Source organism: Xenopus laevis, chromosome 4L (assembly GCF_017654675.1).
Source record: "Xenopus laevis strain J_2021 chromosome 4L, Xenopus_laevis_v10.1, whole genome shotgun sequence".
NCBI lineage: Eukaryota > Metazoa > Chordata > Amphibia > Anura > Pipidae > Xenopus > Xenopus laevis.
This window is the reverse complement of record NC_054377.1, coordinates 68,521,642-68,545,536: the sequence shown is the minus strand read 5'-3', so window position 1 is coordinate 68,545,536 and position 23,895 is coordinate 68,521,642. Positions and strand designations below refer to the sequence as shown.

The 23,895-nt window shown below is 38.4% G+C and overlaps 1 protein-coding gene across 1 annotated transcript in view; it reads left to right on the top strand.

The window, feature by feature from the left end:
* Positions 1-23,895, top strand: part of lonp2.L (lon peptidase 2, peroxisomal L homeolog) — a 61,881-nt gene that overhangs the window by 19,961 nt on the left and 18,025 nt on the right. The window contains 5 exon segments of the mRNA NM_001096479.1: positions 293-551; positions 3,581-3,722; positions 20,785-20,935; positions 21,387-21,513; positions 22,071-22,204. Of these exon segments, the coding sequence (NP_001089948.1) occupies positions 293-551; positions 3,581-3,722; positions 20,785-20,935; positions 21,387-21,513; positions 22,071-22,204 (813 nt within the window).

Here is a 23,895-nt window from a genome sequence, read left to right as displayed (position 1 = left end):
CCCCACCTCTTTCTTTGTAAATGCATCTGCAAATAAATTATTTCTTCTCAGAAGCTGTCCTTCATACTTGAACCCCACAGACAAAAAAAGTGTCATTTAAAATGCCCTATATGCCATTACCCTATAGCACTGCTTCCCATGGTGGAAGTTGGGGACCCAACAATTAAGGCCAGTTGGGGGAAATTGGAGGTTTATTGCTTATTAACCTCCCTTTATATTTTTGGAATTTATTGTTTAATATAACATTTTCAGTTCATTGGTATTCTGTAATGCCGTTGTAAATTTCTTTCAGATCGCTTGGATATCCGTGCTGCCAGAATTCTATTGGACAATGATCACTATGCCATGGCAAAGCTGAAAAAAAGGGTTTTGGAGTATCTTGCTGTCAGACAACTTAAGAACAACTTAAAAGGCCCAATACTTTGTTTTGTGGGTCCTCCAGGGGTAGGAAAAACCAGCGTGGGAAGATCCATCGCCAAAACATTAGGAAGAGAGTTTCATAGGATTGCACTCGGGGGAGTATGTGATCAGTCTGATATCCGTGGACACAGGTATGCATTTACCCTTTATTTCCCTAACCAGAGTATTCTTTGCTTTTTTTTGTGCAAGGAAAAAATGTAAAGTTGGTATATACTGAGTATCTTTCTTCCCTATGTCCTTCCTGTGTCGTAGGGAAATGACACATGTGGAGATTATTGCAAGGCATGTAGGCAGCAGAATGCTGCATGAACCATGAACAAACCAGCAAGGGTTCAAGTAATTACCATTAAGATCTATAGAGGGGCACTTGCAGACATTTTGCCTCCTGCTGAGCTGGAAATAACAAAGGTGGCAAATTGCCTGCAGTAGTCCCCAGTGTAATTGGCCTTAGATAAAAGGAGGTGTTAATTATGCAGGTCAGTTTCAGCTAATTTTGACACACTGTCTTAGTATGCCATGTTAATTGAAAAATAGAATCATTCATGATTTACATAATTGAAATAAACATTCTCAACAAAAATCTTCTAAATGACCACAGTGTTTTGTATAACATGTAAGTTATGGTTAGCTGGACTGCTAAATTTGACTCTGGTTTCTGCAGTGAAGTTTCTGTTCAAAGAAAATATAATAGTTCTTGTTAAAACTTACCTGTATCTGTACAATAGGAAAAAGGTGATTACACATTATACATGAGTATGTTTTGTCCTTCATACAAGGACTGTTTATTGAAGGTAGGCAGTGAATAGTGACAATCAAGCTTATCCATCTCCATTATATTCATTCAATTTGTACTATGGACAACATTGTGTATATCCATGTGAACATATGAGTGAGAGCACTCATGAACTCTCCCGAGGGGCAATTAGCCAGTTAAAACAGTCCCTTCTTGGAAAAGCAGGGCCTTTTTACCAAGTAAAAAAAAAAACCATCTCCAGATCAACCATAATTCAGTGCCCATACATTTCACATCCAATTTAAAAAGTAGTTGGCCGTACTAAAGTGCAAGAATAAGACTGTCCTAGGGTAATAACAAAGTATTCCATTGCTAAACAGCAATGGCAATTAAAAAAGTCTCAAAATATCCAAAGTCACAGTATATAAAATGTATTAGTTTGTCTTGTTTGAGAACATTCGTGGTCTTTCAGAGCATCCAATTTTCTGCTTCAGGGGCCCTGATCAATAGGCACTGCCTTGTCATGGTCACTAATCACATAATCACATGCAGGGTAAAAGGGGGATAAGCAGAAGAGAAAACTTGATTACAAATACTGGTGCATCTATCTTTAATTTGTGTAAGCAATGCATTAACTTGATATCATGGGAAGTTTTAAGGTGGCCATAGACGTTACAATTAAGATCTTCCAGGAAAGATCACTTGTTTCAATACATGTGTAGCGTTGAATCGTCATATATACGGGTAGAAACAATAGCGTTCTATCTGTATCTGATGATTCAGCACTAACAATGGCCAATGTTCGGGTGCCTTCGAAGGAGCATTATCAAAAATTTCTAGCCAGCCTGATTGATGAGCTAACCAATATCAGTTGGCTCATTTCCCACCATATACGCACTGAATATCATAATAATTCATTTTGTACAATATTATCGGTGCTTCTATGGCGACCTGAAAGGAGAAGAAAATGCCTTTTTACTTGGGGGGGGTGCACCCCCCCCAAGTGATCGCATTTACTTACCTGAGACCCCAGGCCAGTGCACCTATCAGGAGAAAATTGCACCAACCCGGGATTCTTCCAGTGAGCACCATGGAGCAATTGTTTTCCTGCGTCCACTTTTTCTAAATTTCCCGGGGCAGACGCATGTGCAGTAGTTCGCTTTTTCGCTCTACTGCACATGAGCATCTGCGAGAAGCAAGAACAAACCGGAAGATGATCGCTCAATGGTGCTTGTTGGAATAACCCCGGGCCGGTGCAGTTTTCTCCTGAGGAGAAACCAGTCCGAGGTGTCATTTAAGTAAATCTGATCACTTGGGGGGGGGTGCCTAACTTTTGGCACCAAGCCCGGACTGGCAATCTGTGGGTTCTTGGAGGGGCTGCTATAAGGTGCCATAGAAAATCAGTATTTAGTGGGCTGTTTGGGCCTCTGTTTGGGCCTCTGTGTACCTTAAATGGCAGGGCCTATTTTATTTCTCAGTCTGTACCTGTTTGGCACCCCCAAGTATAACAGGACTTTCCTTCTTCTTTTTGGTGCAGCATGAAAGTCTCTAGTAGTGCCCTGCAATATTAGCCTGTGGTTACAGCTATGTAGGTGCTAGCTGTTACATACTGCTGCAGGCAGTGTTTCCTAAGGGATGCTTGATGGTCACTTCTGATGTCAAATTCTGGTCTATGCCCGGCTGTGAACTACTGTACATACAGACGGGCTCTTTTCCCTTTAAACTTTTTGGGGTTCTCCTCCCCTGTGTAGCCCGGATTCTGAATCAAGTGCCAAAGTACCTCTTAATTAATTTTACTGCTTGAACAAATAGTTCAAAAAATAGCTGTTTTTTTTGGATTATTATTGTTTTTCTGTTTGATTGGGGGCTGTTACATATCAGGAGTTTCTCATCTTATCCTCTTTTCATAAGACTAGTTTAGTTAAGTAGTTTTTAAATGCTCTTGCCAATTTGTTTATATACTTGTAAAGCATAAACCCAGAACATTGATTGTGTTGGCATTGCTGGCATTAAGGTAAAGGTTTTCTTTTTTGCACTGGTGCATGTGATGCTGTGAAAACACCACACCTTCAAAAATGTGTTGGCACCATATTCCGGATGTAGATACAAGCTCTGTCTGCAGGGAAACAATATGCTTCTCAATATATTTGTGTTTCCCTTAGCATCACTTTTGTTAGCATTGGCAACAGTTGTAGCTAAGAAAATAACATTTAGTCAGCTACTAATACTTCTGGCTGGGATAACACTCTGCTGTTATGAGCACATGTCCTGTAGTATATGTAGTGTTTGATGACTGCTAATCACTATCCTGACATATAACCCTTTATGGTGCCAAAACACTTCGGACTGTATTTATCTTGCTTCAAAAAGTATGTAAAGATCTACAAACCGGTGTTCCTGAATAAAAACATCTCTCTTACTTTACAGACGCACTTATGTGGGCAGCATGCCAGGCCGCATAATCAATGGCTTAAAGATCGTTGGGGTCAATAATCCAGTTTTCCTGTTGGATGAAGTTGATAAACTGGGGAAGAGTTTGCAGGGAGACCCAGCAGCTGCTTTGCTGGAGGTATGAAGAATTAACTGTTCCCACAAATCAACTGTAATACATTAAGGGGGTAGTTCACCTTTACGTTAACTTTTAGTATGTTATAGAATGACTATTTTAAGCAGTTTTTCAATTGGTCTTCATTTTTTTTTTAATAGCTAGCAACCAGATTGCTGAAACTGCAAACTGGAGAGCTGCTGAATAAAAAGCCAAATAGCTCAAAAACCACAAATAATAATAAATGAAAACCAAATGCAAATTGTCTCAGAATATCTCTACATCATACTAAAAGTTAACTCAAAGGCAGACAACCCCTTTAAACACTGCATACAGAAGGTAGGGTCATATTGTAAGGTGTTAAATAAATTACATATTAATTTAAGAAAAAAAATATCCTTTTTAAAACACTAATTTTTCACAGAGGCTGCAGTTTGCTTCAAGCAGCAGACAGGTTGCCAGCGTACACTTTTGATATTTATGCATTCTCTTGCACCCTAATTCTCTCTAATATTTATCAGGTTACATGGGCCTAACATCTTAAACAGGGAGCTGATTTCAAACAGATGTGAATAGTTTCAAACAGAAAATTATCAATAACATCCTTATGCTGGAATTTGCAGGTGTTAAAAGTTACTTTGGGAAATATGCATCACAAATGAACCCTGTCCATCAGGGCTGTTTCTATCAAATGTGAGGCGCAATTGGGACCATGTTGGCGGGGCCCCTAGACAAAGTGTTGCTGGCTACTGACACACCAAGTATTTAGGAAAATAAGGGCATACAGGCACAAAATAGTAAGGAAAGGGGCAGACAAAGTAAGAGAGTGAGAGGGATGAAAGAGGGGCACATAATAGGGGCACACAGGGTAAGAGAGAGAGGGAGGAAATAGGAGAGTGGACTGGGCCAATTAGTTTGGGGCAGGCTGGGCCGATTCAGCTTGGGAGCAGGCTTGGTTGCATTGGGGGCAGGCAGGGCCTATCAAGGTTGGAGGAAAGCTGGGCCTATGAGAGTTGGGGGCAGGCTAGACCTATGGAGTTGGGGGATAGGCTGGCTTATCAGAGTTGGGGGTGGGCTGGACCTATGGATTTGGGGATGGGCTGGACTCTCAAAGTTGGGGGCAGGCCAGGCAGAATCATGTGCTGAGGGAAATATTATCTGTGCTGCCCTGTGGTGCGGGGCCCTATTGGGCCCAATTGGTCCAATAGGCCTAAGGCCGGCCCTGCTGTCCGTGAACATAACTACCCATGAGATGTGTATGGCCAGTAACCCGAAATGTAGGGAACTTCTTTCTTCAGAAGCTTTCCTACATGCTCTGAGTCTGTCCCTGGAGAAAGGAATTATAATCCCATAGACATATGAAGTGTCTAATCTCACTAGTAGAAACGTTGGGTTTTGTTGCCAAGCCCCAAACCTACAGCCAGAGGGAGTGTATTAAACCATAACAGCAAAAATATAGCAGGCATTCAAAATGTTCCAATGTGTCGGTTAATAAAGTAAAATAAAGTATAGGTTTATTGAATATTACATGTCCATAAAAATTCCTCCCTTCTGTTCCTGGAGAATCAGTTTTCTCATGGCCTTGTGCAGCTAACATATGTCAATTCTCTTGCCTCTGTCAGTTTAGTGATTTTGGAGTTAATAATGTATAATCTTGCTAAATTATATTACAATCTGCACTGAGAACTGTAGTACTAGGGTCATTATCTTATCTCTTAAAATGACCTTATAGAGAGAGACAGCTAAGTTATAATACCAGATTAATCTACAGTGCAGAAGTTTCCATTACAAACAGGCCATCGTTGTCACTAGTAATATTGATATCTTGCAGATAAGATGCTTGGGGGTATATAAATAAACCATAATAACTGCTGAAACAACTGCCGTCTCCAGTGACCATTACATTACCCAAAGCTATGATAGAATATTTCAGCAACTGTTTGTAATATGGACATTTAAATTCACTGATAATCATAGCTATGTGTATCACTATGCCAGTAAGAAAATATGTACAAAAAAACCCAACCAAATTACATGTTGTTTTCATTACAATTCCTTCTTGTGAAATGTCTAGTTACAAATTCCACAGTTTATGACTAAATTTAAGAGCTGCTGTAAACCAAAATAAAATAACGAGGTGCTGGAATAAAGGAAATGCAACATTGTCTAAACAGAAGACCTTGGAGGATTTGGAAATAAAAAGACACGGGTGGAAATATGCATTTTATATTGAAAAAGAGTTTTCTGAGGTTGCTATAATACATCCAAGATGCTCACTCTTTTAGAACCTCTGCCAAACCATGATTAATATTACATAAATGTGCTAGAAAATATTAGTTAAGTGCATGCATTTTGCTGGTTTTGTAGTGCACAGTAGTATCTTTTGTTTAATGTACGTAATATCTAAGAATCACAGTGGCCATATTTATAAAGGTAATGCCAAATATTGGCCAATGGACTATGTCTGAGCAACAGGTTTGATAGGGGGCAGGCTCTCCTTCATCTTTTGAGCTTTTAAAAAAAAAAATATAGATAGATAGATAGATAGATAGATAGATAGATAGATAGATAGAACAGCCTCCCCCATTTTTAATCTACCGGTACTTTATATAATATAGGATAAAATCATAAAGTGGTAATATTACTGCAGAGTATTTATAAACCGACACATGGGGTGAATTCACAAAAGTACACAAGTGGTGGCTGCCAAATTGTAAAAATGTTGTAAGCTTCACATAATGTATCTTACAGTTTGACGGTCGTAATAACGCCAAATTGTTAAAAATGCTGTATACCTTGTAGACATGTGTGTGTGTGATATATATATATATATATATATGTATATATATATATATATATATATATATATATATATATATATATATCCTCATTAGGACAGCACCCTGCTGATGACGTGTTACCTGGGTGCAAGGTAAGAATTGTAGATACTCCAAGGAAGACCAGCAACACCAGGGTTTCAGTGTAACAAAGCAAAGTGTATTCAAATATGCATGAATAGCCGACGTGACGTTTCGGTCCACGCAGGGACCTTCCTCGGCTATTCATGCATATTTGAATACACTTTGCTTTGTTACACTGAAACCCTGGTGTTGCTGGTCTTCCTTGGAGTATATATATATATATATATATATATATACAGTTAAAAAACTGTAGGTCTGCTCTATGAAAATGTCATGTGTGCAGCAAAACATACAGACTTAAGTCAAATTAACCTATCAACATATTTGCCTTACATTTCCATTATAGTGGAGACATTTTGGCAGAAACAATATCTGTAAAAATATTGTGGGTTTGACTAATTCTCAAAAAGATTGTACATATGACAGAAACATAGTCACAGTAGAGAAGGAAAATGTGGGAAAATTGTTGAATAAGGAGCAAAATACAACATTTTTACAAATTTTTTTAACGACCTTTTTGTGAATCCCCCTCCCATTGTGATCAGTTACTAAACATCATTTTTTCAGTTAATGGCTTTATTTACATAGACCCAACTCCGCTGTATTGAGTTACTGTATGACTTCCAGCTTGTCTACCACCTTTTCTCTGTCCCCTAACTCCAACTTCCCCTCCGGTTTCTGTTGGTTGTACTATATATTCACTGAAGAAACAATAGCAATAGTGCTGTTTCAGGGTGTGAATGGTGAAAAGTGGTTTACAGGTTCTCCCTCCTTTTCTTTTAAACTTGTAGTTAAATTCAAACAAGCTGTACCAAAAGGGATGTTGACATGGTGAGGAAAATTTCTTATTTACATAAAATGAGATCTGGTGCATATAATTAACAGCACATTTGTTCTGTGTATGAAGAGTCTAAGAATAATCTACAAAGATGCTGATCTTTAAATGAAACAGTATGTATTCCAGTAAGCTAAAAACACCATTCTGGGTAATGCTAGGACCAGGTGCTTGACAGTGGAGCCAGAACACGCAACATGGCTGGGGAGCACATCTAAAGAGGATCCACTGGGGGTAAAGACTTGAATAATCCTACATTATCCAGCTTCCCCAGCAGCGTTGCTGAGCATGGGACTGGGCACAAAAACAGATTCCAACAGCAGTGTTTTTCTTACTGTGGATCCTGCCTCATACTCAGCACCTATAGGCACAGGTCTTTGCGCTACAGAATGGAGTGGCATCCCTGTATTAATGAGGTGCAGGCCAGGGTAGGGGTCCACCAATTCCTCCCACCCCCTAATGTGCATATTGTACAAACTCAAGAGTTAGGAAATTCTAGGGCCACAGGATGCTGGGCCCTGTGCTTTATTTAATTCTTGCTATAGGGCAGGCATGAAGTACAGGGCATCCACAGCACTCCACCTTGCACCCTGCGCTGGATTCATAATGACATATTCCCTTAACACCCTTCCTCATCCCCATAGTTCACTGATTGGACTTCTGACCAGCAGCTATGCTGACTTATGTGTCTTGTCTCCCTGCAGTTGTTTAAAGAATAAAGGTATGCGACCTGTTATCCAGAATGCTTGGGACCTGAGGTTTTCAGGATAATGAATCTTTCTTTCATACCTCAAGTCTTCTAGAAAATTATGTAAACATTAAATTAACCCAGTAGGCTGGTTTTGCTTCCAATAAGGATTAATTATATCTTAGTTTGAACCAAATACAAACTACTGTTTTTTTATTACAGAGAAAAAGGAAATACATTTTAAAATGTTTAATTATTTGGATAAAATGTAATCTATGGGAGACAGCCTTTCTGTAACTCAGAGTTTTATGGATAAGGGATTTTCAGATAACCAATCCCATACCTGTATAAGAAGATTTCTGATGTGCAAGTGTAGTAGGCAATACACCTAGGGGCAAATTCATCAAGGGTCGAATTTCGAGGGGTTAAATCCCTCGAAATTCGACTGGGGAATAGAATCGAATAGACAATTCGGGCGAATTTACGCGCTGGCGAATAGTCGAATTGGCGAATATTCGCCAGGCGAATAGGCGCTCGATCGAATATTCGCTCGAAGGATTTTCATTCGATCTAATGCCTTTTTATTCGATCAAAAACTTGGAAAACAAGCCTATGGGACTTTCCCATAGGCTTTTAAAGCAATTCGGTAGGTTTTAGGTGGCGAAGTAGGCAGTCGAAGTATTTTTAAAAGAGACAGTACTTCGACTATCGAATGGGCGAATAGTCGCAGCGTTTTTGCACTCGATCCAGTACTTCGACTATCGAATGGCGAATAGTCGCAGCGTTTTTGCGCTCGATCTATTCGAATCATTCTACTATTCGATAGTCGAGGAGCACAAAAATTCGAAGTTTTTTTACTTCGAATCCTTCACTCGAATTTAGTGAATCGGCCCTCTAATATACTCCAAAAAGTAAATGAGAGACAATAAAACCTTATTTTCCCTTAACTAACATGTGTGTAGTTAAATTGTAGTGGTGTTTGGGGGAACACTGGTTTAGCCATTCTGATTTGAATCACAAGGATTGTATAAGACAAGAACATTAATGTTATTGGCATGTTTTCCTAATTAAGGTCAGATTAACTGCTTTGCGAAAAAATGAAACTGCATTAAACGTTCCCCAAAGGCTTTGGTTAGTTAAAATATACTTGATGTGGCAGATAGATTTGTGAATTTGAATGCCCCAGGGACTTTAACCTCAAAATGTGGTTCCCTGCTGAGGCAACAAGAGAGAATAGCTGTTTTATATTTGATTCTTTGCTTAAGGTCACTGCACTCACAGAAACTTAAGGAGGGAGGAACTGAAATACTAAAAACGTAGTGTTTCCCACTATTAGAGAAAATAGAGCTCCTTTATTCCACTACCACGACATACTGCCAGGAAAGACATTAACGGACTGATGGGCGCATGTTTTATCTGCTGCAGCTTAAGGGATGCATGTTAAAGTAAAGATATAATATAACAAATATGCACATGTAAAGACTGAAAAATATGTTTTTAGAGACACATTTATCAAAGCCAATTGATAATGTGGATTATGCATTATAAATGCATAAAAGGCATTATTATAGTATCCACCATTTTACACACTAACTTGTTAACATTAGTTGAATTCCTCTTCATGAGGATACTAAATAGCTGTGAATGTAAACGTTATTGTACCTCAAAGGTGTAAGACAAACCACTGGATAAATTCTCCCACAGGCACACGGGCTTTACATAAAACATTTATCATATATGCGGCTCATAGCACTCTAAAGGGGAATGTAATTAAATTGCATTTTAGCACTGCTTGCAATATAAAATCATTCCCTGGAGACTGTTACATCACTAAGTAAGGGTTAGGTGTAACACCTGCTTTGGAGTTTCGTTAAATATTTTGTCACAAAATACACTTTGCGATTGCGAAATTTTATTATATACACTGTGAATGTTTGCAAAATCCATTTGGTCAAAAACTTTGCGAGGAAGTCGTTGAGGTCTGGAATTGGTCAAAAAGGACACAAACATGATCGCTAACATTTGCAATGGTCTTTGGGAATATTTACGCCAATCGTTTAGACAGCGCACTCTTGGGGGCAGATTTATCAAGGGTCGAATTTCGAGGGTTAATAAACCCTCGAATGCGACCCTCGAAGTAAAATCCTTCGAATTCGAATATCGGATTCAAAGGATTTAGCGCAAATGCTTTGATCGAACGATTGAATAAAAATCGTTCGATCGAACGATTCGAACGATTTTAAGCGATCGATCGAACGATTTTTATTCAATCAAAAAAAGCTTAGAAAAGTGCTGGGGAAGGTCCCTATAGGCTAACATTGCAGCTCGGTAGGTTTAAAGTGACGAAGTATGAGGTCAAAGTATTTTTTAAAGAGATAGTACTTCGACTATAGAATGGTCGAACTATTTTTACTTCGAATCATTTGATTCAATCGAATGCGATCAAATTTGACCCATTCGATGGTCGAAGTACCCAAATAAATACTTCGAAATTAAAAAATTTTTTCATTCGAATTCTTCACTCAAGCTTAGTTAATCTGCCCCTCAAAGTCCTCTTTAAAGGAATCGCTTATTCTTCAGATTGTAAGTAAAACACTTTATTCAAACATCTTGATGCACTGCAAACCCAGCGCCATGAGGTCTGACGTATTTCGTGTCACTGCACTTCCTCAGAGACCTCCTTTTCTGAATATTTTATGCACTAAAGCAAAACGTTACATTCCCCCATTAGGGTTCTATTTTACTATGGAGAACTTTTATGCAACCGAACGTTTCCATAAAGACGATCAGTCAACATATCGCATGATTACAGGCCAAATTATAATAAAATAATTGTGAAATTCAAATGAGTTTGTGGAAACCATGAGCGGGCTTTGGGCCATAAAATTAATTTGGAAGTTTGTTTACAGCTCAGGGCTTTCCAGTTGGACCACTCTAGTGGCTAGTAAATGAAAGACTGGGAAGAAAGGAGTACACATTCATATTCATGTTGCTTTTGTTATGGTTAAAGGAAAAAGTGTCTGTGTACAGCAGTTTAATCCCTTAAAATACTTTTCCCCATCATTTAAAAACCAGTTCAGTGATTTACACAGCTTTAGATAGTAATGGATGGTTTTCTTACAGAGAGAGATATTTGACTGAAATAAGTAGCTGTACTCAACCTAATCTCCAGCTGTTTTCACAGCTGCCAACAAATGGTGTACATTACACAATCAACACAGCAGAAGTCTTCCAGGAGTTTTCACAAGTGCACTATTGTTTTGGTGTGCAACATAAAGCAGAATAGTTAATTTTATGTGGAAGATCCACACACATCAGCTAAGGTTTGTTACTGGCAAAAAACATTTGCATTATGGGCACAGCTGGTTGTCCAGTGATAGTCAATATATGCAACACAATAGAAGTTTATTTGATACAAACTAATTCTGTTACAAAATGCTAATCAGCTCGATAATTGGCATCTGCATCAGTGATAAAGTGTTCAACATTGGGCAACTCATTGCTGAGCTTGCATTGCCTTTCTAGATAAGTACTTGAGTAATACAAGCTTTCCACTGGATTATAAAACTGTAATAGCTTCTTACTATGAGAGGATAAAGACTTTAACATACCAAAAAAGCAACTGTTACATTTTAGATCCCTCTTTTAGTCAGATTGTGAAGAAGGGGAAATTGTCAGTTTGGTAGCCCTCTAATTACAGGTGCCCACACTGTCAGTCTGACTTCCCTAAGGGGCCCCTATGATGTAGATGATATTGCTATTTAGACTCTTGGGGGTTATAAAATAAAAGGCACTAAGTTTGCCCAGAAGCAGTAACTAATATCAACCAAATCAGCAGGTAACATTTACTATTCACCTGTTTAGAAGCAAACATCTTATTGTATACTATGGATTACTACTCCTGGGCAAACTTTTATTTCATATGGGGGTTGATATTGTAACTGTAAGGATCAGCCCGGGACTCGAACCTTTATTTCCCAGATTCTGGACATTGTGTGTTCTTTTGAGCCACTGGGGGCTCTTTGAGGCTGATCCTTACCCTTGTGTGTCTTGTGTTTCATGTACCTGTCAGTTTCTAGTGTGTTCCTCCCCATTCTCCACCCACCTCGTTTACCCTCATGTGTTTCCCATTCCCAATTACCGTCCCTTTATTAACCCCGCCCTGAGCCTTGCTCAGGGCTGAGTCATTAATTGTAATCGTATCCTGTATCTGGTCGCTGTATCTTGTTCCAGTGATTCCTTACCTGTATCCCAAGCTCCTGGATTCCAAGCTCCTGTGTTGCCTTGTTCCAGCATTGTTTCCTTATCCTCACCTTCCTGGTAATTACCTTATTTTGAACTGTTCCTGTGTTATTTGCGAGCTCCAAGTAAACCTGCTTTATTTTCACCATGTCTGCCTCCCTTACCATCTATGGGTACACCCCTGGGCTTCCGCCATATCCTCTCCCAATGGAATGGCTATCCACTATCACAGCGGTTCCACGCTGTAACCCTTACAGTAACTGGGTGTTTCTATATATCTGTAACTGTGATGCATTCTAAATGTGGGTCTGTTCACAAGTTGAACCTTGTAAATGCATGCATCTACACAAGACATTTAAAAATGCCTGTTACAAACTATTCTATTACAATTACTTTCTTTTTTTTTAACTTTCTTCTATGTAACACTAATTATTTACTATTACCACTTCAGCTTTTCTGCATGCATAGGTATAATTCAAAATTACTATTGCTTGTTCTGTTAAAAGGGGTTGTTGTTTTTTTCAGTTCAGTTGTTTTCAGATAGTTCACCAGAAATAGAGTTGGTTAATTTCTACTCTGTTTTAAAGGATGCATTAGTTGATACATGTCTTATTTTTGGCCCTGCTGAGCAGAGCTTCATTAAAGGCAAACACTATTACTCTCTTGACATTGCGATGACCCAGGAATTCACAGAGATCACTGACTTTATCAAAATTCAGCTTTATTCAAGCACACACAGTGATATTTAGGGCAGGGGGACACGGGCAGATTTGGGGAGATTTAGTTACCTGGCGACTAATCGCCTCTTCTGCGGGGCGACAATCTCCCTGAACTGCCTTCCCCCTGCCTTCCGCCTGCAATAATAAGAAAACGCCTTCGATTTCCGAAGTCGCCTGAAGTTTCCTTGTGAGAGGCGCCAGGCGACTAAAAATAACGACCAAAATAACGCTCATCAGCTCTAATGGGTCAAAAAAATGTTGTTGCCCATAGACTTCAATGAATTTCAGGCAATTTTCGCCATTTTGTGAATTTTCGGCAAAGTGAAAAAACGGGTCAGATTCACCCATCACATACAGATCGATGAGCTCGGGCAAGATTACTCCTTATAGTTTGCTGTACTTCATTAAAGGCAGCTATTATAATTGATACAATAGCTGCTAATATCCCACCAAATCCCATCAACTAATGTAGCAAATTGTAACAGTTCAGAATCTGCACCTGAATTACTGAGCTGCCGGATTAAAACATCAGAGATAGGAACATTAAACTTCATTTTATAAAAAAATTTGATGGAAAGCAATTGAAAAAAGTCTTTATTTCTGGCGAACAATCTGAAAACAACTGAAGTGAAAAAATAAAGTGTTTGGAAGGTGAACAAACCCTTTGATGTTGCTTTCACTCCCTTGTTTTTTTCTGGCTGGTCCCAGACAGGTGTTAAGCATTTTCAGTTGGCACATGTTGTCCGTTTTCCTATGACTGCTGCCAGCTTGCAGCAACACAAGCGAGTGACATCTGAGACAATCACCCTTGACAACTATATTTGATTGTGAACTATACATAAACTATTGCTTTATGACAAAGAATAATATCATAAGAGTTTGCTACATAGCCAGTAATATACTGTAGGGCTTTAATGCCCAGTTATGGGTGCAAACCACTGGGTCCAATTGTGCTGGAATTCTGGAAAGAAATGACAATTTGTGTAATATTATTTGTTCTTAGTATGCATTTCAATGAAGTTTCAATATTCTGGCGGCTGGAAAAAAATGGACGCAAAAGAAAAAAATAACTGCTTCTCATCCTGCAGCCTGTAAATAGAGTTTTTAAAGAACCCATGTAGCATTGTGCAAATACAGAGAGCAGTCCTACTGGCTTTTGTAAAGTTATTTATTCTATTACTGCATATGAGGTACAGGCTGGAGAAGAAGAAAAATTGATGGGAGATCTGCCTGGCAAAAACTGCCTGGGGAGAATATGGTCTCCCTCTAAAGCCACCTGCTCTACCCCTAGCATTTGTATCCAAACTATACTACAATATAGCTTACTAAATGAGTGATTTCCAAACTGGGTGAATGTCATGAGCGGTATTTTATCACCACCTTTTTTCCTGTATTTTGAGGCTATAATTTTGCCTCTATACCATAAGCAGCACGATTCCCAATTATTATTATTTATAATTATTATTATAAGTTATAATTATTATATTTTATAATTATTATTATTCTCAATAATAGGAAGCAATTTACAAGATTTTTTTTTTGGATAAAAGTCTGCGCCCCAGGCCATTTGGCCATTCCTCCAGGCCATCCTGGGGGAAAGGAGCAACCTCACAGTTATCGAAAATTACTGCCAAATGGCATAAATATTTGCCTGTTTAGAAATGCTGGGCCCTAGTTCAGTCAAACTCCCCTCCCCTGCTTGCTAGCCTTAAATCTGCAAGCAGAACCCCTAGCAACTATTTTAATGCAATGTATTACCTATGTATGAACCATATAACTTGTCAGTGATGTATAAGAAAATTGTATTCTACCAATTGTGTTGAAATTGTAATAATGTTGAAATATTCAGTTATGCTTGGCATTTGTGCTGTAATTACCATTTATATTTTTAAACTTTACATTTCTTGTTCTTTTATAATAACAAATGGTATCCATTTGCAAATATTTCATCAAAATGAGCCTGATTTGGTTCCTTAATATGTCTGCTCAGGAACCTCATTACAGTATGAGAAACATGTTGGAATACTTGCTAATTACTTTTCCAAATTTATGATGGGGATTTTCCATCTACTTAAATATCATGTATTTGACAGTATTAAAATCTCACTACATGGCAGTGCTGCGTCTTTGGAATGTCCTACATTTCCTGTCCTCGAAGTCACTGCTGAAAACAAAATACCTTCCTATTTGCAATGACAGATAGAAAACAGGGGTGCATTTGTTCTAATTTTAGATGACCTTTTGTAAATAACTTTGAGAGATGGATGCAAGCGCTCAACAGAGAGTGTTTATATGCTGCAAAACATTGCCAGTGGAAATCTTGGCCATTTTAATTTCACAAGGCTTTCCTAGACGTACTGGTTATAAAATGTTCTTACAGTAAGCTTGTTGTGTTTCAAAAAGCACTTAGCTAAAGCCTGGTGACTGCAGTATATTCATTTTGTGCCAGAAAGACACGTTACCATAATTCTTCTAAATTGAAATCTCCGAGGACATATTCTGCTTTATGACATGCAGAATATTATTATTACTATTAGAAGTAGTAAAAATTATTAGTAGTAAAAATTATTGTATTGCTCTTAGCTGCTTATTGGTTGGTTCTAGGGATGAACCCCCGGATCCCTTGCAAAAAGCGAATACCGAACCGAATCCTAATTTGCATATACAAATTAGAGGAGGGAAGGGGGAAACATTTTTTACTTCCTTGTTTTGTGACAAAAAGTCACACGATTTCCCTCCCCGCCCCTAATTTGCATATGCAAATTAAATTTGGTTCGGCTGGGCAGAACGATTCAGCCGAATCCTGATTAAAAAGGGAGAATCCTGAACCGAATCCTGGATTAGGTACATCCCTAGTTGGTTCTGACTCCTTTGTGTAGCTTGCTACAATGCATATATGTATAAACCCTCAAAATAATACAAATATATATATATATATGAATATTATGACTTATATGATTCTGTTGAATTGTGGTCTTATATTTAAGTAGCTAAATACGGATGAAAAATAACAAGAGGGAGGTACAGTGAAATATCTAACAAACACAGACTGCATACTTCTTTTAGTTCATATGGTATCGGGTCTAGATGTGTTAAGTAGAATGTATTTTATGGTTGTGCAAACTCTCAGTGGAGATGTCACTGTTAAATACAATGTGCTTCTTTCAGACCATCTTAAGTTTAAAATCGTCATGCTGCTCTAAAATCCATTTGCCGCCTCATTAAATGCTTCATGGAGTTTGTAAAACCATGCATTATATAGCCAGGCACACACAGCCTATCACATGTCTGCCTGTCTGAACTGGGCTGCCAGCCTGCACATCTCAAAGCCCTTTCCTCTTTGTCAGGTTACCACTAACATAGAAACCATGTTTTTCTTTACAATTTACCTTCATTTTATCCACTTCTCCCACAACATAATGAAATTTGATATAGGACCTAGGGAAAAAAATCCTCAGTAATTGTAGTGGGTAAAAGTCTTAAAGTTTAGATTTGCTGGGCTTTGCTATCTGCCATTATACATTCCTTTATCGGTATGGACTGGTTTCTACAAATTACTCATTATTCGTTGTTCAAATCTATAGCAGCTGTTTGAAAAGTCAAGCACAACTGGTATGATAGACCCAGCACCCAGTATTTGCAAACAGGAAGTGTATATATAGCTCCATGTTTAGTCATGCATGGAGCTATATAGTCATTCATTTCTCTTAGACCATATTGCCTTACTGTCAATTTTGTGTTCAGTACTACTGACAGTTTTACAGTCCCATCAGATTTTATTGGTCTGCACAGGACTGAAAAGAATCCAAAGTGACAGATGTATCCCCTTCCCCCATTGTCTTTGATACCATTGCTTGGCTTACAGAGTAAATTAATTGATTGGTGCGATATGGCCATATGCTGTTGCTTTCAGTGGTGATGAGTGTACTACCATAGCTACCAACCAGGGCCGGAACTAGGGGTAGGCATGTGCCTAGGGTGCAAAGCTGGGGGGGCGGCAGGCACGTACCTGCTCTGTCGCCTACCCCGTTGTTCCGGTCCCGTCTCTCCCCGACTGCCACTGATATCTTTTCGTAATTGCGCTTCTGCACATGGACCCGAGCGTAGTTTCGCACATGCGCACAAGAGCACGCACTCAGCCGGCACCGTAGCCGTTCAGGTTGCCTAGGGCGCCTGCCCATGTTGGCCCAGCTGTGCTCCCAACTGTCCTGCTTTTTGCGGGACAGACTTGATTTTGACAGCTCAGCCTGCAGTCCCGGATTTATTACTGAAATGTTCCCACTTTCTCTTTGATCTCTTGCACTGAACAGCCAGAAAAAGATACAACGTTTTTTAAATTCAATTAAATAGGCATTTTGGCAAAGAGCCCAGAACACTCACCTGCACTGAGATATATTTGTAACAATTTAAGATAAGCAAAAATACAATTGTAATTTAAGATAAGCAGATCTCTTGTGAGAACTGAGGCTTTCCGCTTAAAGGGCAATTCACCTTCATTAGCAAAACTGTAGTAACACATAAAACATAATGCTTATACTCACAGAAATATGTTCAAACTTTCCATAACCTGCCAAATTTTGTAAAATGGACATGGTAATTAGTGGGTTAGCCCTAAATGGGTGTGGTCAAAATTTTTTGCCACACTACCTACAGCTAGGGTTGCTACCTGCCCGCTATTTTACCGGCCTGGTAGGTATAAATGATCTTTGATCCCAATGTTATTAATAGTGAAAAAAAGATAAATATGCTTGTTAATAAGGGATATGCACTGTTTTCTTGTAAACTAGAGCCAATGACCAACTGCAGCTGTCATCAAAACTACTGACCAGTTGCAACTGATTTTGGGCACAGGCCTTTGAGCATTGCTTTGATTTTTGGTTAATCAGTACAAATCAGCCATTTGTACTATGCCAGTCATGACTTATCTAATGACCAATTGTCCATATTTATTTTATTGACCAGAATGTTATTTCGCATACCAGTTAATAAACCTATAGATGTTTTATAGCAATGTACATGGGGTATATTTGTCATTCATAAAATCAGTATATATGTTAACATACGTTGCATAATTCTTGGGCAGTCCTGGAAAATAAGTGAAAACCAGATTTATAACTGTTCAATATTTAATTTTAACAAATGGCAGCTATCCTGGGACTTTGGGGCTGTTTTTCTACAAGTCTGGGTTCTATATGAGCCACAACCCGAATTTACTTGTACTTTTATATAAGAAACATATTTAGAAAAAATAACACTTTTTTTTTTTTTTTTGAATTTTGTAATATTACAATGTGAATTGTTTGATGAGCAGGATGTTGGAAGTTTCTGTAACCTATGCACAAGTTGTTGTTATCAGCAACAATTGAATCGAGGGCCCAGGCTGATTGAGAAATCAGTGGCACATGACTCCTGAGGATAACTTCATGTTTTTTATAAACTCCCCCATTGGCATAATTACACCAATAATGCAGTCACATTGAAATTGTGTATTTTCACGATGCCGTGACACATTCTCATGAGAATTGCTGGTGCCATTATTCTAAAGCCCCAGCAGGCTTAAATGGTTAAGTGGTTGCTTGCTAACTTGTAATTTGTAATTTATATACCTGTAAGGCTTGTTAGTTTTACTTTATAGAGACCAGGTCATCAAGCAGTGATTTTTCTTTGAGTTTAACCATTGAACTCAAGCAGGTCATACATGGTAAGACCCAACTCTCTGGCAAGGTTGCTAAATGAGCAGATCTTGGCATAATCTGGCCACCCAGGTATTGGCATTTTTAAAGAAAAATATCCTGTGGCTGAAAATTCATAAAATTCAAATTTTTTTTCAAATATACATATTAAAAAGTTTTGCATACTGACACCATGATGATCCACCTTACGCTTTTCGTACCCTCCGGTACTAAGTCATAGGTGATTATAACCCAGGTATTGGGTCTGATGTAACTGATTTGATTGTATAATATAGATGGCCTATGCTGTCCTGATGAGATTTTCCTGTTATCCGGATGAGTTTCTACCAAGCCCTAATCAGACATCTGTCAGGGAGATTTTTGTCAAGCTGATATCAATTTCCTCCATCAAGGCCATGATTTGCTGCCATTACTATTGTCTCATGTGAGTGAAGATTCTGGGACACACTAATGTAAAAAATGTGTTATTGGAGACTTCATCAAACACGGAAAATTCTGCTCACTGCAAAGTTTAACCTTGGAAAGCAAGTTGTAGGTAAAAACTTGTGAAAAATGAATTTCTAATAAATCAGATGAAAGTGAGTGTAGGACTGGCCAGACCAGGGATAACTTTGACGTTGTTGGCCAGCTTGAATATATTGCAATATATGGACAAACAATCCCTGTTTTGTTTAAAAGGGTGGGCATTTTTATATATCTTAATCCACAGAATGTCTTGTGTCCTTAGCATATGAGTGCAGAGAACCTCTTATCTTTTCTTTATTGGTGAATTCAACATTCCCACTGACACCAGCTACCTCTAAACTCCTAATTTGGCCTCTTTCAGTGGAGTGACTCGCCTACTCAAATATCTTATATTCTGACACTACTGCCACACTTCCAAACTCTGTAACTCTCCTTTCCCCCCATCTGACCATCATTCATGTTACTGTCTCTGGAACTCTCTGCTTCAAGCTGTCAGACTCTCCCTCCAAACTTGCAAGCACTCCCTGAACACCAACCTGTTTAGAGAAGCATATTGAATGTATCTTGATCGATCAGACACCAACTTATAAATCACCGATTGTTTTCATATTCCTTATGTTTTAGGTGTATACTATTCCTTTAGATTGTAAGCTTGTAAGATTGTGAGTAGGACCTTGGATCCTATTTGTTTCTGTAACTCTTATTTGTCAAAGGGTGGTTTACCTTTAAGTTAACTTTTAGTATGTTATAGGATGGCTAATTCCAAGCAACTTTTCAATTGGTCTTCATTGTTTATTTTTATAGTTTAATTATTTGCCTTCTGCTGACTCTTTCCAGCTTTCAAATGGCAGTCACTGACCCCATCTTAAAAACAAATGCTCTGTAATGCTACAAATGTATTGTTATTGCTACTTTTTATTACATATCTTTCTATTCAGGTCCTCTCCTATTTATATTCCAGTTTGTTATTCAAATCAATGCATAGTCCCTAGGATAATTTGGACCCTAGCAACCAAACTAATATTGTAAACTGGAGAGCTGAATAGAAAGCTAAATAACTCAAAAACACATATTAAAAAATGAAAACCAATTGCAAATTCTCATAGAATATCATTCCCTGCATCATACTAAAAGTTAACTCAAAGGTGAACATTCCCTTGAAATAATTGTAACACCCGTAAAATAAATTAATGTAAAGGTGTGCTTAACTTAAATAAACTTTAATATAAAAAAAATCATAAATGTGTTATGGGGTTCTACTCCGCATCTATCCATTAGTCCCACTCACTCTCTTGGTTCCTATGTGTTTATTTCTGATTTATATCAGACACAATTACATATATTCCTAAATTGTGCAAAAGTGGCTTTTTAGAAAAAGAATAATGAAGCCTTATACTGGCAGATGCATCTTTATAAACCTGGTACTTGTGCAGTCATCCAGATTATTTTATTGTACCCACTAAAATTGTAATGCATTGATTGATTGATAACACAAAAACTCTGCTTTCATTTTGCTTTTGAAGGTGCTGGATCCAGAGCAAAACCATAACTTCACTGACCATTACTTGAATGTGGCCTTTGACCTCTCTCAGGTCCTGTTTATTGCCACCGCAAATACAACTGCCACAATTCCTCCTGCACTACTTGACAGAATGGAGGTTCTAGAGGTGCCAGGTAATTACTATTCCGTATAAACCCCATGTCTCAATATTCAATTCAAAGATTGATATGGCAGCTTTTGTGTTATTTCTTTACATAGTTTTCTTAGGTAGCAGAGACATGTGCCTAGGGTGCATGGATGGGGCAGGCGTTGGCGCTAGGCACATACCTCATCTACCTGCTTACACATTATATTGTGTCCGCTAACCACCATTGCACATCTCCACTTGTAACACCCCCCTTATCCTCTCACTGTGTCGTGGGGGGCAAGCCTAGGGTACTCCTTAGATTTTACTTGCCACCGGCAAAAGGTATGTTCAACTCAGACCCTGTCCATTGAACTCATGTAAAGCCAGGGGATACACTGTCCCTTTAAATCAAAACTTATTTACTACAATTGCCATTTGAACCTGATAAAATTCAGTTTTGCATGTGCATCCTAATAGCCAGCTTTGCTTTTCTTTAGGTTACAGTCAAGAAGAGAAGTTAGAAATTGCTCACAGACATCTTATCTCAAAGCAACTTGCTCAGCATGGTTTAACTCCTGAACAAATCCAGATTCCTCAGGAAGCTACTTTGGAGATTATAACCCGGTATGTTAACAGGAAGTTTGTCTTGAAGGATAAAAAACATTCACCTAACACCCTGCCCTTCCTTTTATCCCTTTATGTCTTGTAGTTCACATTTTATTTTAGATGTCTGTATGTATGTTTTGTAGCAGATTATTTCCCCTTTAATTTAAATCAACTGCCAGCAGCTTTTATTGTGGCTTGCAGTAACCTCAACAGTGGCTGCCAACATAAACTAACTGCCAGAACTTTTAAGATGCATTTATATATAAAAATTTAGGAACTGAATTTGTAGTACAGAAACCTTAAAGTATAAATCGGCATGTTATGGGTATAATCCTGGGAAAAATATTAGTGTTTGCTATAGTATGGATTTAACAGGTCAAGTAACATTGTGATTATAAAGATATACTATATTGTTTTTTGTTAATACATTTTAATTTCAAAATGTACTAGCCATTAGCACTTTGCAGCTGGGATTATAAATTCAGAGGGTGCTTAGTGCACTTAGGGCTGTTTTCAGGTATGATTCCTTGTGATACATGGCCATTTTCAGTTATAAATTCCCAATTTAACTGCAGATATACTAGAGAAGCAGGGGTCCGATCACTGGATAGAAAACTTGGAGCTATTTGCCGAGCTGTTGCTGTTAAGGTAGCAGAGGGACAACACAGAGAGCACAAATCAGAGCATTTGGAGGCACCTGAAGGAGAAGGTAAGTTAAAGTGTATCTACAGGACCCTGATCATGCAAGATTTAAAGGAGATACTGTAGAAAAAAACCGTACCCCCCACCCCAATATCACTTTTTTCACTGAAAACTGCCTATCTCTGGCAGAAGGGCCTGGTGTGGCTAGCAGAAGACCTGACGGGCTGGATTAGGGCCAGAGCCATGTCTGCAACCTTGTTGGCCTGAACCTGCCTAACCCACTGGTGCCACAGCTTTCAGGCAGTCCCACACAATACTAGAGAACAGGGCACCCATTTTTATTCTGTAACACCAAAAAAATGAAAAGGTTTAAAGTTATTACATTATAATAAACAAAAGCCATGAATATCTTGTAAATTATATCCTTATAAACAGTGACTACTGATGTTGTCAGTAACAGAAGGAAATTTTTTAAAAACATGCATATTAAATTTACATAATGTTTTTGTATGTTACTACAATTTTCTATAGGTGTAGTCCCTCTACAGACTGTACAAACTTTATGTACAGATTATTGCTCCCTCCTCTTTGTTTCCTTTAACTAGGTTTGCTGCTCACTGTCTGTTTCACCTGAATCCTCAGTCCAAGTGCACACAAATCACCCTTTGTACATTCATGCCTGCATTCCTCTCTGTCATGCATTGTCTGCTTTCTTTAGAGCTTGCCAATGACTCATGTTGCTGTGTCTGGGTTGGAGTATTTCTAGAGCTTGTGAATAATGATATATGTGCTCAAACCTGGACTCATTTAGACTTTTTCTATAGCCTATATGAATATTGTGAAAATACATAAGGAAATCCATTTATAAGAATTTTGAGTCTAAATCATTGGGGATTGTAAATCGGATTGCACATTCCTTAGTGCTCTGTATATAACTTTGACTACAGCTTGTTTCCACCAAACTATTCTGAACTGAAAAATTCTAAAATCAAATGGCCATTTGAATTTAGGGCAGTTGCCACCTATCTTATGTTAGCACTATAAGTTTTGCTTAGGAATGCACCAAATCCAGAATTCTGTCAGAATTTGGCCAGGATTTGGCCTTTTTCAGCAGGATTCGGATTACGCCAAACCAAATCCGAATCCTAATCTGCATATATGATAGGAAATCATGTGACTTTTCATCACAAAACAAGGAACTAAATATTTTTTCCACACTTTTTACATTCCTGCCACTACTTTGCTTATGTACATGCATATGCAAATTAGAATCGATTCGGTATTCTGCAGAATCTTTCACAAAGGATTTGGCCCCAAATAGTGGATTTGGTGCATCCCTAGTTTTGCTATATCTATTTGTATGTAGGTGATGGGTTTCATTGCGCTACATGGGCTCCTGCCTGGGTTCTACAGAATTGCCATTACTGAACAAGTATATGAGTGGGGTACAGACATGTGTTCTGTCAAGTTTCTCCCAGAGACAGGTTCAGCTATTGCCCATGTCTTTACGTAGTATGAATGGAATACAAAGGCTTGCCAGCAAGGAATAAGTAATGGTTTATTTTAACATCATACCGCTGCTACCTTATTTCACTGTGCACGTCAGTAGTAGAAATGGCAGGCACTGTTTACTCAGCAATATTAGAATTCTTTTCCCCACGTCAAGACGAATGCCATGATACCTTGACCTTTTCTTACTCTTGGCATTGATGTGCCCACGTGTTTTGCACCAGCCTTCTTCCTAGAACTCAGAGTGTT